General features: G+C 37.7%; 2 protein-coding genes across 4 annotated transcripts in view; one reads left to right on the forward strand and one right to left on the reverse strand.

Moving 5' to 3' along the window:
• Positions 1-1,908: 1,908 nt before the first annotated feature.
• Positions 1,909-5,674, reverse strand: ptafr (platelet-activating factor receptor). Of its 3 annotated transcripts, none has more exons than XM_056767028.1 (3): positions 5,592-5,646; positions 4,748-4,905; positions 1,909-4,613 (listed from the first exon to the last, which is right to left on the reverse strand). In XM_056767028.1, exon 3 carries the CDS (start codon positions 4,611-4,613, stop codon positions 3,522-3,524), a length of 1,092 nt encoding a protein of 363 aa, XP_056623006.1. In that variant the 5' UTR covers positions 4,748-4,905; positions 5,592-5,646; the 3' UTR covers positions 1,909-3,521. The 3 variants fall into 3 exon arrangements, with proteins under 3 accessions (XP_056623006.1, XP_056623007.1, XP_056623005.1); XM_056767029.1 differs by having other exon boundaries at positions 4,748-4,935; positions 5,592-5,644; XM_056767027.1 differs by lacking the exon at positions 4,748-4,905 and having other exon boundaries at positions 5,592-5,674.
• An 8,087-nt stretch (positions 5,675-13,761) lies between these two features.
• luzp1 (leucine zipper protein 1) overlaps positions 13,762-19,387 on the forward strand; it is a 41,268-nt gene continuing 35,642 nt past the window's right edge. Inside the window, exon 1 of the mRNA XM_056767417.1 lies at positions 13,762-14,101. The gene's annotated coding sequence lies outside the window, so the exon portion shown is untranslated. The remainder of the gene's footprint in view (positions 14,102-19,387) is intronic.

Below are 19,387 nucleotides of genomic sequence, written 5' to 3' on the forward strand. Positions count from 1 at the left end.
CCCAGGTGGAACATGCAGTCACAATGCACCTGTGCCCGCAGACGGCGGCCATCTAGAGAAATCGGCCTAGACTCCTGTGCAAGGCATTTAAGTTTTTGGCATCCCTGGTGTTAAAGGCTCACACTGCTGCGGGCCTAGCTGCCTCCTCTCTCCACGCCATGGCCATCCTGCAGGTCCACCAAGCCAAGGTGTGGAAAGAGCTCCTCGAGGGTGAGACCAACCCAGGGTTGATGCAGGAACTCCACACCGCCACAGACCTCGCCTTACGGGTGACATAGGTGACCCTGTGTGCCCTGGGCCGGACGATGTCCACACTATTGGTCCAGGAGAGGCATCTCTGGCTCGACCTTACGCAGATACGTGACGCTCGACGCACCCCTCTCACAGGGTGGGCTGTTTGATGACACTGTCGAGGACTTTTTCCAACAGTGCCTTACCTATCCACTGGAAGGTTACAATTTTGCGGTAGCCCTCACGTCTGACACGCCAAGGCTAGTCACCATCGCTTCGCTAGAGATTGTGAGACGGCACAGCACTGTGGCGTTTCGGATAGGAACCGCATCTGTTGGTTCGACACACATCGAAAGACCGACAGAAAGGGAACGTCATGGTTACGGATGTAACTTCAGTTCCCTGATGGGAGGAAAGAGACGTTGTGTCCTTCATGTCACAATTTGTTCCACCCACTGCAGCAGTCGAGAGAGGTCTCAGGCTCCTAAGCCCAAGGGTTAATGAATGCAGCATGCTGTCTCCCTTTTATACCTGGATATCTGGAGGCGGAGTCCGGCATGCAAATTTAATTTGTCAATTTCTTTGGCCTTTTCTAAACTAGTCAGAAGTTTATAGGTTCTCAAGACGAACCCCATCTGTCGGTACAACACAAGTCTCGTGCCCTCCATCAGGGAAATGAGGTTACATCCGTAACCTAGACGTTTTCATTTTATGCAAATAGATGTAAAAAAAAAGGAAATTGGGAAGAAATCGTGTTAGTAGTTGAAAGAATGAAACTAAAATAATTATTTTACCTAAACACATATCTAGAAAATAATTAAATCTTGGTTTTATTTTTTCGCGGCTGCATATCTGGAAATTTGTAATTATGTGTTTACTTTCAAAGTCAAAGACGTTGTTATTTCCTGCTATCAAGTGCCAAATCTGAAAACGTGCATATAGTAAAGACACCACACAAACACTTTGGAGGGGAAGTTGCATCATAACATTCTGCTGATTTAGGCATTACTTTAAGGAACTTGTTTCGCCTGTCATTTGATGTTAACAGGCATTCATCTTAACTAATCGCTTTTCTTCTAGGATAAAATATGGATGATGTGCTTATCTGATAGACACTTTATCCAAGTGAATGCTGCACACTGCTGGTGGTAGAGGAGAGAACACCCTCATATGATTGTGAAGCGCTTTGGGTGTACAGCAATACACAATAAAGCGCTATAAAAATGCCACATTCATTCTTATTCTTATGTATTCAACTTAAACCTATTAGGGGCAAGTCAAAACCTTTTTACAGTAAACCGTTCAGCCAGATCAAGTTTCCAGTAATTTTACTATAACTGACTTGGCTGTTGGAATGCAAATTTGCCCTGAGACAGGCTAAATGTCACATGGTTTTAGAGGCTTTAAATCTGTTCTGTAAAAAAAGACTAGTCAAGTTTGTACTTGTTTATGTGTCAGCACTCAAGAATTTTCGGCTGTTTTTTTGCAGTTGGAATCTCTCTCTAAAGGGGCTCATGTGAGTGTCATTTTTGTATGAGCAAAGGACAAGTTCATATGACTAATTCCGACACCTTATTTTATCCCATCCTTGTTTCGTCATCTTTTTCTTGTCATATACAATTCAAAGGAAATAAATGTATCAAAATTTGCAAAAGAATATTATACAATAAACAGCAAAACATTTAGCGTAATATTTATTGGTTTAAATGTACATTGACATGATCGATGAATGAACTCTTGTGAAATTGAATGATAATTGAATTTAATGGGTGTCCTATAACAGCATCCTTGAGAAAGAGCCTTCGATTAACTTCTCTGAACTTTGCACACAATGTAGATCGGAAGCAAGCATAACTTATCATTAGCAACACATTCTTGCGAAACTTCCTGCTTCATGCAGAAACAACGAACCATTAGCAGCACTACTCTATATTAAATGTGTTACTTCAAAGGAATCAAGATGAGCAATGACAACAATTATGCCTTACAGATGTGACTTTGAAGTCTCATTTTTTAACATAATACATAGTTTTCACAAGGTTTATAGATTAAATGTTAAATTAATTAAATGTACAAAAATACAAAAAAATATATATATAAACAAAAAAATATAAAACATACTGTACTAAATAACATCACAATAAAAAACAAGCAAGATAAAATGTTTTTAAAGTTTCTAGAACATTTTTCAACATACCCTAATTTCACAATTCAAAGGACCATCACTGAACTTAAATTTGGAACATAATGAAAACAGCGATGATGCCATAAAAAATATTTAAAAACATTTAAAACATATCTCTGTTGTTGCATATAAAAATATATTTTGGTCTTTTGAAATGGTATTTGGGTGTGGATAGGTGAGTGCAGTTCAAGTTCTTCTTTTCACACAAAAAATAATTTCAAAATAAAATGGAGATTTACACTAAAAAGGTTTAAAAAGAAATCCACAGCAACAAGTGCATGGCACAAATATATGCATACAGTTAGCCTATATATACACAAATTTTTTTTTTTTACAAAGTTAGCACTATTTTTAACTCATGCCAGTATTACTATATCATATCAAACAATAAACTAGGCATTTTGTAAAACAGTTCTGAGGTGTTTGATCGTTTTGTGTCCGATTTTCAGAAAATCTGATTTTAAATACATTTAAATGTAATGCCTTTTTTACAATGCGACTCAAACTAGATATTTGGTTTTTTTCTGAGAATGAACTGATAATCATGGCTTTCTCTGAATCATGCATAAAATCAACCAGACGCATCCTCTTTTCAAATTTGTCTTCCTCATTCTGAAGATTCTGGCATTAATCCCTGTTGTTATTCTTCATATAACTGTCTCTCTGACAATAATGTGACAATAATATACACAACTATATAAAGCAATACCAAGTATAAACACCAAAAATAAAATTTGTTGAGTTACTTCCTATTAATTTCAAACCCATATGACTTTCTTCCAATAAATATAAAATACTGTGCTGAAGCTTTCAAGCCTGAAAAAACGCAAAAACAGTTTTGCGGGGTCGGACAAGTGTAAGATATCAATGACAACATTTTGTTTCTCAGCAAACTGTTCCTTTAACATATCCATGGAATAATCATTCTTGATACAATCTGTTTTTTGATAACTTAATTTTAAATGTCAATCATTTGAAGAATCCTAACAGTACCAAATTTTCAATTATAAAATAAATTACATATTGAATGATTAGACATGAAGCGAGTGCATTTATTCCCTGGAAATATTTCCTGCCTCATCTTTTCGCGTTTTGGCACTGATCATTACTCGTTCAGGATTCTGCTCTTCAGAGAGATAGCCGTGCTCAACGTATTGTGTGAGCAGTTTTTGTTATTCTTCACCATTTTTAAGTGACCCTTGATGTATTTGCGAAACTTTGTGGTGGCAAAGCAATACACCAGTGGATCCAGAATGCAGTTAAACCCCATCAGCATCAGCGTGATCTGGTGGGCATCATTTAACAGCTGATGAGTTTCCCTCCTCCAATTCTTCATCCTCAACACCGACAGCACCCAGGGACCTTGAACCACATGGTGGGGCAGGAAACAGATCACAAACACGCCCACAACAGCACAAAGCATCCTCAAAGCTCTCCGCTTGGTGCCGCTGGGTCGCCTCCCCGTGCTAGCTCGGGGCTGACTGATGGGTTGGGACAGAAGAGTTCGAGCGATGGAAATATTGCAGATAATCACCAATGAAAAGACGAGAAAAAATAAGCCTATAATTAAGAAATGGGTTGCAGCAACTGAGTTTTTAGTATCATTGTTGACATTATGATAGCCCTCAAAGCAGCGTAAGATTCCTTTGTCCTCCTGGACCCCGGGTTCAATAAGGAATTGAACTGAAGCTGCAAGAGTAATGACCCAGACCGCTGCTGAGATAATAGCGCCACGTCTCCAACAGTCAGAGGAAGCAGCCACCAGTGGCTTGGTAACAGCCCAATAACGGTTAACGCTGATAACAGCAAGAAAGAGGACAGAACAGTAACTATTAATAAAGAAGAAGGAACCCGCGATGCGACAGATGGGATCCGAATACTTCCAGTCACCGCGATGCGCGTAGTAGCCAATCCAGAATGGCAGAGCAGAAACAAAGAGCAGGTCTGCAACGGTCAAGTTGGTCATGTAGATACGAATCTCATTCATGGCTTTAGATTCTCGCATATGGTGCAGTACATAAAGTGCGTAGATGTTGGCTGCCAATCCAAAGACAAAGACCAGGCCATAGAACACAGGGAAAAGAGTGTAACGAAACTCTGAGTCTATGAATTCAGTAGATCTGTTTTCTTCTGTCGTTTGATTATTTAAACTGTAGTCGGGTGAGGTCCACACTGTTGGAGTCACCATCTTGTGCATCTGAGAAAAAACAGACACATAAGATATTATAAGCATCATATATTCCCATTCTTATAGTTGTAATGAAAATCAAAAGCAAAATGTGATTCCATATATAATTGTATGTGTGTGTTGGAGGAAAGGCAAATATTTACCAGCTGTCCTTTTTTATAAGAAACCAAGAGAGACGAGCAAAAAGAGTGCTATCAACTGTTCTCTCTACTCTAGTTTCATTCTCTTTAATGATGTACATGTTTTGATGTTATTGAATTAGGTTTTCTGTTCTCATCACTGCATCTGAAATCTCTTTTATCTGAAAGGAGAAAAAAGACGATGCTCCATTCTGTGAAAACCACAGATTGCACCATCAAAGTTTTTATTTTATTTAAGCAGTTTCAATTCTAGGCCGCATGTACAGTAACAAACTACCAGGTATTAAAAACAATAGAGTATGATTATAAACTCCCAATGCTGTAAATGGTGCAATTCTACATTTTGTTTGTAAAAACATTTTTACATTATTTTGCACATGCATTATTAATGCATAAAAATTAATCATAATTAATCATAATCGCGTCATGATGCAAGAAGCTGTTCACATGTCGCGTTTTTGTAAAACACGCTAATATAACAATGTTCTATTGGTAAGGTAAATGTGGTTGCGTAACTACTACATCCTCGATCTAGTTTTGCAAGTGTTTTTTCCAGCATTGCATATGTCACTGTGCCTTATTGGATAGGCTACACGTTTAAAAAGCTCAAAACGGATCAATAAACCCTGTTGTTTTCCCCAAAATGTAACAGAGCGATTATCATAACATAAGTTATCTACTAGTGAAAGCTTCCATCATTTAAATAGGAATGTTTAAATTTAGGCGCGTAGCTTCCTCGCTGTGACAACACTTGAAGTAGAAAAAAAATTAACCTCGGATGCTGATCATTAAGATGAGAATGTCTTAAATGAAAAACTAAAACGATAATTTAGTAATTGTAACCCACCTCGAATTTCCGGTTCAATGCGATCGCTCCAGCTCTTGTTCCTTTCGTGTAGAACTCTCAAATGTGACTTCAGCTCACATCAGTCACACCTCTCTCTCTCTCTCTCTCTCTCTCTCTCTCTCTCTCTCTCTCAGTCAGTCAGTCATTCTCTCTCACTTCCTCTCAGGAAATTTGTTGAACTCTTTTCCAGAGAATACTTTGCGTATTCCCAAGCTTGACATTCAACAACTCTATCAGAAACGATTAAAGAAAAATAAAAGTCGTTGAGGATCTGTACATGCAGGCGAGTTTACAATAAAATGATATCCCTTTAAGACGTCTTTCAAGTTACTCGAAGGAAATGTGATCATTGAGCAAATTTAAGTGTTGTTCCTTGTTATTGTGTGCGTGCGTGCGTGTATTTTGTTTTCGTCATATTTTTCATATGTGACTCTGGATCACAAAACCAGTCTTAAGTAGCACGTGAACATTTTTAGTAAGAGACAAAAGTAGGCTACATTGTATGGGTCAAAATGATCGATTTTTCATTTATGCCATAAAGCATTAGGATAAATTATCATGTTCCATGAAGATATTTTGTATATGCCCTTCCTTAAATATATAAAAACTACATTTTTTGTGAGTGGATGGCCTGCCACAGCGCCCCTGATTATCAACTTCAAAGGTCATTTTCTCAACATTTTGATTTTTTGCACTCTCGGATTCCTGATCTTTAAACCGTTGTATCTCAGCCAGATATTGTCCTGTTTTGATAACTCATACATCAATAGAAATCATATTTATTCAGTGATTATAGAAAATTGACGCATAAGACTGGTTTTGTTGTCCGGGGTCAAATATCCATTTCTAAGAAATGGGTTGTTTTAGCCCAACATACTGAAACATTATTGGAATAGATAGGAAAGAACTGACAGACTGGGTTACATAATGCATTTTCAACATTAAGAAATACCGGAAATTTGCTTTGAGATGACACAATGACAGCCACACATAAATTATTTATCTGTGTACTTCCCCAACTATGTCGATTTCATATTCTCTTGTTGAGTGGTTTCATAATGGATGATTCACCCTCATTATTAGCCATGAAAAATGATATGGCTGGAGTTCTTAGATGTTGACCAGGGTGTATCTGAATGCCCAAATTTATTATATGTGTTGCTCTAATCCTGTTTCAAGTTAAACAAACTTACCTTATCATTTATTTGTTATCTGTTAAACCGGTTAAGGTAAATTTTGCATGTAAAGAGAAAGAGCATTTGTATGATATGCAAAGGATCCTTATAGTTATCTTGTTTCAAATGGATTTGAAAACTGCTCTGTGTTTTTGTTAATTCTACGAACATTGTCTCATTTGTATAATTACATATTTAGTGTGTACTATTTCACAAAAAGACTTATATAAAATAACAAGACAATTTTCTATTAAGAGCTTTTTTTTCAAATGATTCTCAGAACTCTAGGGCCATTTGATTCAGTTTAATCAGTTTAAGAGGATGGGTTTTCTCAAGTAATCAAGTTAGGTTGTTTGTCCTCTTTGTGCCCTTGTCTAATTACAGCAAGGTGCACTGACAAACGAAGATAAAGCACATAGCAGTGTTTAGTCTGAATATTAATGCAAGCCTAAAATAAATTCCAAACATTGTGAAGACACTAACACAAGCATGTGATTAATGTTATGTAAATTGATGTATATGTATAAGTTTGGTATAATTATATTTGTATATTTATTGTTGAAAATGTTTTTAAAAGGGGGATGCAACAGTGTTTCATGCATTCTGACTAATTTACAACGTTAAATGGTTGGTTACTGTGTTACTAAAGTCTCAATAAGTTGCCGTTAGCCATTCTTTACGGCTAGACATTATAGTTTTGCACTTAAAAGCACGGAGCTAGCTGATCGTTGTTTGATCAGTGGCCCATTTAAGTCGTTCAGGCTTTGTTTGGCTAATTGAGAAGGTGTGTTCAGTTGTATTCTTTACACGCTTATCTCAACACATACTTAAGCGGTACCTCTGGTCTGGTGCGGTAAACTCAACTGATCACTGGGGTCCCTCAGGGATCAGTGCTTGGACTGCTGTTTTTTTTCAATCCACACAATATCCTTGGGACCCATCATATGGGCACACGGCTTCTCATATCACTGTTATGCTGATGGCACCCAGATCTGCATCTCGTTTCAAGCAGACGATACCACCTAGAACACATCTCAGCTTGGATTAAAGGGCAACACCACCAGAGGAACCCTGGCAAGGTAGAACTACTTGTGTTTCTGGCAAACCCCATGATCTCACTATCCAATTTAGCAATCCCACAATAACTCCTTCCGAAACAGCCAGGAACCTCGGAGTCATATTTGATGAACAGCTGTACTTCAATGATCACAATGCAAAGACAACGCGTTCATGCCGATATGCCTTATTCAATTTTAAAAAGGGCCCTGGTAATCTCAAGGTTGGACTACTGCAAGTTCTCCTTGCTGGTCTTCCTGCAAAGTCTATCAAACCCCTCCAACTGGCTCAGAACGCAACAGCATGCCTCGTCTTCCAACAGCCCAAAATGGCTCATGTGACACCCCTTTTCATCTCTCTCCACTGGCTACCAGTTGAAGCCTGTATCAGATTCAAGTCACTAATGCTTGCCCAAAGGATCTGCACCGGCATTCTTTCACACCCTCCTACACTCCTACTCCCCATCAAGAACCCTGCATTCAGCAAACGAGCAGCATCTTGTATTACCTTCTCAAAAAGGGCAGTAAATCGATTTCCCGCTCATTCTCCTTCACAACTCCTTCCTTGTGGATCATTCTTTCTAACTCAGTCCGGTCAACAACATCTCTCACAACATTAAAAAAACTACTTAAAACCCATCTCTTCTGTGAATACTTGACAGACAAATGATAAAATAAAGCACTAACCCATTCTCTTTCTCTCAAGAGGTATTGGTATAGCTTTTGCTGAAACTAGTAACTTTGCATTAGCACCTAATATATTATTGCTCCTGTGTGACATATCGCTTATTGCTCCCTGAACTCTCTGTAGGTCGCTTTGGATAAAAGTGTCTGCTAAATAATTTAATGTAAATGTAGATGGCGTAGTCCCAGTGCTTAAAGATGCCGGACATGAACCGCACGTGGTCAGTGAAAGTTATTTGTCCGTAGTGCGTTCTGTTTGGCCGTAGGTGGACTGCGAAGTGGACTTCACAGGGTGTTCTGCCATCTCCAGTAAGATTCCAATCCAAAGGGAGGGAACATGTTCAGTTCCTAGGGTGCTGGGAAAGGGAATCAGGGAACATCAACACAGCACTTCGCTTGAAGTCGAAAGGCAAAATTTCCCAACTGCCACTACACGTCACGAGTCAGAAAAACAACCGACGAGTTTACACATGCCTTTTGTACAATGTGAAAGTTTATTTAATTATTGTTAATTATATTAAGTACTGGTTTACATTACGTAAATATGTTATTTCACTTTTTTGGGCATTATTAGGAAGGCTACACATTCGAGGTGATGAATGTATTTCTTTGTATTTACATTTTATTGCGCAATTAAAAACTAGTTTTCATATGCGTGTAAGGACTCATCCATTTTGCTATTAATATACAAACTAATGTAAAAGTGGTATGTTAAGCAGCAGCAGTTCTTTTAGATTATTTTATGTTATTTACCTCAGAAATGTGTACGGCTGCACCAGATAGGGAAATAAGCGAGATGAGACCACATCTTCACATTTTTGACCAAATGAAAATGTATTTTTATATTGCACAACGGTAGAGTTTCAAACAATCAAAGCTGCATCAGTCAAATAATAAATACAAGCATAAACAAAAGTTAAGATTACAGTGATTAGATACTTAATGCGTTTTAACGTCTTTTAAATGTAAAAGTTAAGTTAAAATATTTAATAATAATATAGTCTCCGTAACTTACAACAATAAATGATCTTCAAATCATCTTCATAAAAATTTTGCCGTGCTCTAAATTAATTAATTGCGCTTTAGGATAAATATACAATGCAGACAAAATCCTCTAGATGGAGACATTACCCAAGAAGTTCAGGGAAATTTCTGAATGTGCTTGAGCTTCCATAAAACATGTCTTTCTCTTTCAAAGATACCACACATGCTGGTGGTTTGATTCAGTTGTAAAAACTGACAAATCGTGCTATGCTGTAGTCAAAATCTTGTTTGTTATTTTTCCATAAAAAAAGCATAGGATGTAAAATGTTTTCCCCACCAATCATCCCTAACATAAATGTGCATGCATGATGAAAATAGACGTGTCTGGACAAATAGGTCTCAGGCAAATACTTTTCACCAGTGTGTTTGTTATTGGTTGTGTTTCCAAGTACTTCTTACAGATAAGATCCAAAATGATCTAAAATATAAGATGCGGCTTGTTATAAAAGTTGAAAAAAGTATAATGTTTTTATGGAAGTTGCTTTAAAATTTCAAACTGCCTTTAATTTTTCTGAATTCAATGGTGACATAATTAAGTGAATTTAGGACAGATTGCTTTATTGTTTCTTCACTAATTTAAGTCCATTTGCATAAAAGCTTCCCTAAAATAATTTGCATGACTTTGAAAATGAAAAGGAAAAGAGAAGAAAAAAATTAACAACAAACTTTAAATTTTAACTGTGTCAGTAATATTGCGTAAGCATAAATACAAACATTTGTAAAAGTGATTTTGCAATTTATTTTTCAAATTTCACTTTTCACTTTCTTATTGGCAGTCTTTCCTCGAGATTTTTGTGAAAATTAAATGTCAAATCACCAATTGCATTTTCTTTTTCAATTTGACAGGTACAACGCATTATCTGTGTAAAAAAGATAATACAATTATTTAATATTATTTTTCAGTTTGGCACATATTGTACACGCATAAATTGTTAATTTTCTTTTTCCCTATCTAATTTATTTATTTAAATTCAGCAGTATTTGCCTACCATACTTAAAAGCCTAAACGTATATCTAAATGTGAATAGGCCTACATTAAAAATGGGCTACGCCTGGGCAGCACATTCTCACATGCAATGCAATTCTTTAAACCTCAATCATTCCACACACAGGCCAGGGCCTACGAATGGAATCTGAGAAAGTGTTGGGCCGAATTTACCCAGGTGCTCTTTGGGGAATGTTGGCCTGCAGCCCGAAGGCTTCATGCGATATTGTGAAGATAGAAAGAATCGCATTCTAGAGGAAGCTAAAACCCATTATGTTAAATACCTGCTGCTCTTTACTCGATGCGAACACGTTTTGTTTGCAGTACATCTCTGTGCTGTAAACCACTTTGATTCAGTGGATTCTGTTTGTAATGTCACTGGATTTTAATTGGCTTGGAGTTACAGAAAACCTAGGTTGAGAAGTGTATGTTAGTAGTTCTGATACAAAAAGATGTAAGATGAATCTTAAGCAGGTGCCTAGGTGTAAAAAATCTATTATTCAAACATGTATTGATTTTAAAATAAAGTTATATTCAGAGCACACTGACATTGGAAGTGATTGAAAAGATATAGCAGAAGAAGGAGAGAAAAAAACATAGCTGTTGTGTGCACACTGGTATCTGAACATGTCCCATCATGCCTTGCATTTGAAGACTTCATAGGGTTCAAGCTGATCTTTATAGTTGTTTAACATCAAAACATCACAACAGCTGAACACTCATATTTTCTGTGAAAAAAAATTATTGAAATTAACATAAAATTAATGTGTACTGAATGAACTGGTACACTTTTTTGTCCTGGTGATGACCTTTTTTTGTTCACAATGGAAAATCATGCAAACTATCTATTAAATGTAACTTTTCTATTATGCCAGGAGTGTATATTACCCCGTTTACCTCACCTTTTACATATAAGTGTGAATTTGAAATATTCTTCCCACCTACAACTTCTCCTGCCGTGACATGCAGTGGCCCTATAAAAAAATATTTAAAGAGTGAAGGCTTTTTTTTATACAACAGATGACAGCTTGTTTATGAGTCGGAATGATGTTAAAAGCCACTTGTGTGCTTTGTTTACCCCTTGACATTCAAACAGATAGCCAAAGCTATGGTGTTCCAATGTGAGAGGCAATTGTGGTTACACTGATGGCATTTGAAACATTGACATTACTGTTACCATCCTGCCTACTCTGTGAATAGAGAAAAACATCACATAAAGTTGAACTCATGGCTGGAAATGAGGGGAGAGTGAATTTTAAGGGGGGGACAAAATTCCTTTAAATGGCCTACAGAAGTGGTTACATCTGTGGTTTAAAAATATACTGTATAATACTGTATATTCCAAACTAACGTCCCTGAGTGAGTCTCTGCAATTTCCAACACTAGTTTTATTTGTATTATTAGTAAAAAAATGTTTTATAGTATATAGAATTCTTACATTTTTAATATTGGTGAAATAATTTTAGGAATATTTTAATAAGAACAAATGTTAATAGACAGGGTAATGAAAAGAGCCCCATTTAAAATATTCCATCTACACTTAATATGCCATCTACGCTCCAGGTGGAGTAATGTAGAACAGAAGCTTAATCAAAAAGATAATTTTTGGAAATTATTTAGATATTATTATTAACTATAAAGTGTTAAAAAAGGGTTTTCCTTTCTCTCTTAATAGAATTTCTGTTAGAAATATTAAATTAAATTTTTCATTGAGAGTTCTAAATGTTGATCAAGCGATCATGTTGATAATTAATGTCAATAGTCACATAATCTACTGTATGCTGTAAGTCTTGGGAGTCTTGTGTAAAGCTGTGTTTAAAAACTAAAAAAAAGGCTTTTTAAATGGATTAAGAGTGCAATGAAAACTGTAGTAGACATTAACCCAACAGTATGTTCAACCTCTGGAACACGATCTGTACCTAGTGGTATAGTTTAACGTTTTAAAATGAGATCACTTAGTTAACAGCCATTACGACTCTTTAATTCTGCAAGAAAAGTAATAGAAGGTAATTTAATACAGTGAAGCTATATTGCAAGAGGCATTCTTTAACCAAGGCTGCACAAAGCATCGATAGTCAACATGGCAGTCACTTAAGGCCATCAAGGCCTATTCAAGCTGAATAGGCCTAGAGCTACAGCTCAGTGGTAAGAGCATTGCGTTAACAACGCAAGGTTGTGGGTTCGATCCCAGGGGATTGCAAATACCTATGTAAAATGTATAGGATAAAAGCAATGTAAGGCGCTTTGGATAAAAGCGTCTGTCAAATGCCTAAATGTAAATGTAAATGAAATTTCCACCATGCTGCAGTGCTTATCCATGGTCACTGCCACTGGAGAAAGCAATATTAAGCGCTATATTCACAACAAAGCACATAAAGCTTGATCTCAGACTTCATTGAAGTGCAGTTAGTCTGATGAGCTCTATTAACATATCTAAAATTACTGAAATGCGATCTGAATCAGTGCAGAGCCATTAACAAACCACCCTGATTGCATTGCCGATAAACCTTTCATGCAATAATAATAGTAGATGTGTCTAGCAAACTGAAGAACAACAAAAAAACTTGTCCACCGCAATTGCTGTTTCTTTTTCAGTTTAACTTTTTCTTTTCTCTGGACCCTCCACAGTAATGCAGTAAACAGAGATTTGCACTGAACTCACCACTGAAAATAATAATGTCCTTCTCGCCATGGAGTATAATACAGAGCAAGTAAGCTGGTTTGCTTAATAAGAAACATCCAAAGCCATTGGTTTGAAATAACTCTAATGAAGAGTGAAACGATTGCAATCAAAAATGGCTCTGCTGCTGAAAATATAACGCTGTTTATCATTTTGGTGGTAGCTTGTGGGTTGAGGCTCTGCACCAGCAATCAAATGGTTGCTGGTTCAGATCCTGCACTGGAAACTCAAGGACCTCTGTACTGGAATAAAGCCTGTTCAGTAGTCTCTGAATTAGTTATTGAAATACTCCGAGTCAAAGAACTTCAGTGCATGCTAAAGACAGTGAAACAATGGAAGTAGATATAACAACACACATAAAGAAAAAAATATAAACATTTTTTTTATTTTAAGGTGTTTGTAAGCTATGGATACCCAAATTATCAGTTACGCCAATGTTCATTAAAAAATGCAAAAGATAAGGTAAAGCTGTTAGTGAAATGCGTTCCCGTTATTCCTCCAGCTTCCTCTAGAGCTGTGCACAGGTCTGTCCCGTCTCTCTTCTTACTCGGGGAAGGCGGGACCGTATTAGCCGGGCAGGGCGTTCTTTCTGCGGTCAGAGACAGCGTAGACGTCCTAGGGGTGGGTCTCTTTTGGCAAAGGAAAACCCACCTTTTTCATTGTTTGGATCTCGAAGGAATGTGATGGTTTGATCTTGCGGCGCAAAGGAGGGGGCGAGAGAAGGAACTAGCAAAGATCCTGCTGAGAACTGCTCTGTTCAATCCTCAAAAGTCAAACGCGACTGAGTAGTTTTCCATATCGGAGCGCTACCTCCCGGACGCTGACTCGGCCCGAAGACCTGTTCTTAAAATTGTTGGGAATTGTCAACACTCTCCTGCGTGCTCAAGGTAAGAGAAAACCGAACCGGGGCTACCGAGATAGTTTTGCGCGGGGGGAGCTAAATGGTGAAATCTTGCCCCTAGCACACAACTCCAAACTGCGGCAACTTTCCCATCCTCCTCCCCCTCCTGTTCACCGCAGCGGAGGTGCTCGATGAGAGGGACTGCGGCGATTTTAGACAGGACATTTTGCATCTGATAACCTTGTTCGCTAGCGACGCTCGAGTTAACTTAAGTGGGACTTTCCGAACAGCAGATGTTTAGTAGCCAACCGATAGCTGAACGAGTGGAGAATATGGGGATTTTTACAGAATCAGAGATTTCCTCTGTATTCAGAGTGGTATGTTGTACGTCAACGGCGTCACAAATGTAGCGAAAGAAAGTTTACAATGTAACATTAAACAGCGTTATTCGCACGTTTTCATTTGTCTCGTGCACTGAAATGTCAAACTGATTTGAAATCCTTGCCACGTACACCCAACGTACGCTGGTTTTCGGAGAACATATTTGTTTTTAAACATAAGTCGCTTTCTCAGAAAACCTTGACTTTGACAAAATTGAGACAAAATGTCTCAAACTGGACTGTTTTCATTCTCACACAAATCGCGTTTCCACGCGTTTTTCTCAACGTCTAACCTTGAAAGCGTTTTCTCGCGTAAAATTTGTGCCGAATAAGCAGACCGGGACAGTTAAGGGGCATAAGTATAGCTCATGTTCATCTGAGAGACATTCCGTGTTAAATTTGGATTCCTGTATCGTAACTTGTAGCTTTTTGACGCAGCATGTGTCTCGACCTGCTCTGCTTTCGTCGGGCCACGGACGCGAATAGAAAATGTATTTCAAGCTGTGGCTATTAATGTTGACAGCCGTTAAATAAGTTATTAGAGATGCTCGACCATCTCATACTGTATATTATGACAGGCACGATTAAATGCGTCTGGTGTCTTTAGACGGAAGTTCAACGTCGGCTCATATTTTGGGCCTATTATTAGTGGAAAGTGCTATTTTTACTTTGGTCACAAAAAGTTACTTATTTTTGACATGCGTGCTTTAAAGAGATGACGAAAGGCTGAGGTGTTGTAATATACCCGTTTATATATCTGGGGCTGTGAAAGCCTTAATACATACACATGTGCTATTCTATGTGCATGTCAAACCATGGAGACACAGGCACACAGGAGTATTTATTTGTCAAGTTGGCTGTAGTGCTGATGGTTGGGGGTTGGGGAGTTGGAAAAAAAAACTAAAACACTAAACATGGAGAACAGCAACCCCCATAGAAGCTCCATTACACTTGGCAGGTGGGGCTCATAAAGCATAAAGCAAAAAAAAAGAGCAAAGAGAGGACCTGTCAAGGCCTGTCCCAGATATTGATGGATTTCCAGTAAGGCCTGAGAGGCAACATTTATCTCTTGTGGTTCCAGAGTGAATGTGTGTTGGTATAAAAAAATGTAAAGAATTAGTGTTATCTTAAAGGAAGCACTAGAAAATTTACATAAAGTGTCAAAGAAACATTATCTCTCATCTCTGATGGTTTCTTAACATAAACTAGCACCTCTCACATTTCCTGGATCTTGTGACATAATATGCTGAAAGATTAATGACAGGTTTTACACGTATTTATTTTTAAGTTAGCTAAATAATAATTTTATCAGAAAAAAAACTATGTATTGGATAGGGGAAAATGTTAGATTAATCGATTATTAGGGGAAAAAAGATGATTAGTCGATGGAAAAAATTATTGTACCAGCCCTATCGAAAATCAATATGATTGTCATAAAATAAAAGAAAGACGAAAACCTGTCTCATATCTTTTGTCATTGATGTTAAAGGCGTTTATCCAGTCAGGCTCTATGGTATTTTTAATTCTTTGTAGAAGCTATGCAAATTAGACAGATGCCAACAAGGGGAGGTTGCATTAGATACACAACCTAACACAAGCCAGATTACATTAAGCAAATACATTAAGGTATTGGATCCTCACTTGATTTCCAATTTAAAATCTGTGTCCTGAAGCAAAAACAGTTGTGAGCCACTGTACTGTCTCCCAGTGGATTCTGGACTCATTTGTATGTGCTTTCAGTCAAACACCGTCTGTTACTCTGCATATGCTTTAACTCTTTCTTTGTTTGTGTGATTTGTTGCGTTTCGTTACCTGTTTTGCAGTTTCGTTCCACGCTTAAAAGGTTAAAGGTTGCATTATGATGAGTTGTTGCTGTTGTTTAAATGACAATGCAGGTGAACGTTGTAAGGTAAAACAGGACGGGTGTGTATTTGTGAGAAACAAGGCAGGGGTGCCTCTCATTCAAGGAAAATTTAGAAAAAGACAGTTTGCACAATGGTCAAGTAATGAATGCTTGCGCAGCGGTGTAATTTCTGCCTGTCCTCTGTACTTTTCTTTATGAGCAGGCCCTGCTTCTGGTTTTGCCAGAGCCCTGATGGCTTTTCCACTCATGTCATGTAGTGAATTGCTGGTGAAATTGAGGGCCGGGTATCAGTGCTGCCCAATAAGAGTAATTACCAGACTTAGCACCAGACCAAGGGATTACGGAGAGGCTAAATGACAAGTCTGAGGTTTAAATTCAACATTGCGGTTCTTTCCTGGTGTTTCCTCTCTCCCTCCATCACTCACAATGAGCTGAAAGTTTCTGACATTGTCAGTTGTATTAAAATTGTAAATTACTGATAAGCTGCAACTTATGTTATGGCTGAAAATGTCTGAAAATATAAAATGAAACACTATAAACAAAACTTAATCATTACAATTGCTTAAGAGAATCACAATATTATTATACAGAATGATTAATGTTTATTTTAAGGCAAGCTAAAGATTGTCACAAGGTTTTATTGTGTTATGACATTAACAATGTGGTTAAAAATTAACACTGAATGATAGATGGCATGAGAATCTGAAAAATCTTTTCATCGGCCAAGTTGTGTTCACAAGAAATTTGTCTTTATATACCTTTGCCATTACACAGATATCTAAATCTAACACTCTGTCAATTGAATCAATAAAAAAGCACTAATATATGGATTTGATGCCTCAAATTCATTTTGTTAAATAATGTAAATGAAAAATGCAATTTAGAGGTACTTGAAGACAACGGACCAAAGTTTACAAACATCCCATGGCTTTTAATTGAACTCATTCTCCTCAAAGCAGCAAGATAGGAAGTGAAATTGCCTGTGTCTTCTTCCAGACAGATGAAGTTACTTTCATGTCAAACAGGTCGTTATTTACGTCAGTGCTGGATTAACTTTTGGCGGCATGTAAACAGACTTCCAGTGCTGCCCTTGACATTAAAAACCTGTCGACTGGGATGTTTATCTTGCATATTCCCATTATAAAGATGGTGTCTCATATTTCATTTGAATTCCGTGTAGTTTGATCAGGTTTATGGGTTGTGATGAGTAGGTCTGTTGGCCAGCTAAATATATCTTCTGTGTTTTGCTGTCAGGGAGTGGGAGAGCTCGATGACAGATATTCTGGTTGTTAAGAAAGAGGTGTCAACGTGTGAACATGAGAAGATTACAGAAGCGTCTCCCACACACAAACACACACTAAACCAGTACAGCTGCCCCAGTCAGATCACCACAAAATATCTGCAGGGCATTTCTTTATGAACTTTTACTTTGGGTAAATACAGATCTAAAACATTATGTAAATAAAAAAATGCCACTGTCTTAGCAAATTCATTATCACTAGATTCCTGTGGAAATAGAAAGTGCGGTCTAGTTTTAAAATGGTCTGTTTGGTTGACAATTCATGTTCTTGATGTTATGTCACAGCTTCCTCTGTTATTTAGTAGCACAGTTTGTCAGGCTGTTTTGTGCGTTATATGACCCATTCACATATGTAGCCCATATTTACCTAAATCATTTAATCATCACGAGCAGCACACCTTTGACTTTGAGTCAAGTGTCAGTCAATGTGAGCGACGGCTAATAATTACTTTCGTCAAACAGCTTTTTACAACTACAGGCATCCTTGTCAATAGACTGTCCTCATATTTTTATAAATGTTGAATAATTTCTTATATATTTAGGACTTTTATTAGCAATGATTTTGTTGGTTATGATTATTTATATCCACATTATATTGTCCATACTTTGCTCTCTAAAAAATCTCACCAGAAACCGTAACTATTTTACAAGGTGACAATTTTGTATTGATTTGTACAAAGATAATGGTAAATCTCATTGATTTTCTTATGATGAGCTCCACCCCTAAACACAACTGTCACTTGGGTGAAAATAGAATTGCTAATTGATGTTGAACAAACACAAGGGTCATAGCTGATGTCCTGAAGGCATACAGCCGAAACTTATTTCCTGAGAGGTAACTGCATATGATTTCAGATGGGCAGGGATAAGCTTAGACTCGCTTTGCTTGAAGGCTTATACATCACAGGAAAAACTTCTCAACAGAGTCTACAGCTGATATTACGCATATTCATAAGGAAAAGATGTCATGTCTCTGTCTCATCTGTATGATGTCTCCCCTTCATAGGAATGCCCCACCCTGTCACTCTCACCTGCGCAAAAACACACCCGTGTTTACATTTGTATGTGTGCACAGGAGCGTGTTAAAGAATTATTGTGCGTTGAAGGAAGGCTTGAATCTAAAGCCAAAGCGAGATGAGATACTAGGAATGTTTAAGTTTATTTGTCTTTGAAAGATTGTGAAATGATTCCCCATTCACCTTTGACAGTGTTTTTAACACCACCCCCAAAATATGCCCCCCTCGTCTGTGTCTGTCCTGGTGTGTGTGAGAGAGTGCGAGTGTGTTTAAAATGTTTCGAAAGGTTTCCTGAAATAGCTAATCTAAACCGGAATGATGCACACACAGCAGCCCACATGCTCTGTGATGGCTTAATATTGCCTCCGTATCCGGGACAGAATGCCGGACACAGCTGCAGCGCTGCTGCACAGAATGAAATGATTACATTAATGTGCGTTAGCTTCTGTGCGCGTCTATGTGCATGTTTGTTTTGGGTGGAGGTGGGGAATTCCACTAGGGATGTAGCTAATGGTTCTCAACTGCTGTCCTGGTTTCCTCTCCAGAGTCTAGCGTAATGAAGTCTAGTGTGCCACTGGGTGCTAATAGTAGTCGTTCCCAGCTTTTTCCCAGCTTTATTTTACGAAATCTTTTATATTTAATCTTCTAACATATTTGGACATCCAATGTTTCTAAATAACAGCATAGATATGATTGTTTTAATTTTGAAAGTCATTAAAAATGCCACTGCACTTGTAGAATTGACCCATTTACACAATCCTCATGGAAACAC

This window comes from Triplophysa dalaica, chromosome 15, assembly GCF_015846415.1.
Source record: "Triplophysa dalaica isolate WHDGS20190420 chromosome 15, ASM1584641v1, whole genome shotgun sequence".
NCBI lineage: Eukaryota > Metazoa > Chordata > Actinopteri > Cypriniformes > Nemacheilidae > Triplophysa > Triplophysa dalaica.

Coding starts and splice junctions, on each gene's coding strand:
- ptafr (XM_056767027.1), bottom strand. CDS start 4,613: ATGCACAAGATGGTGACTCCAACAGTGTGGACCTCACCCGACTACAGT.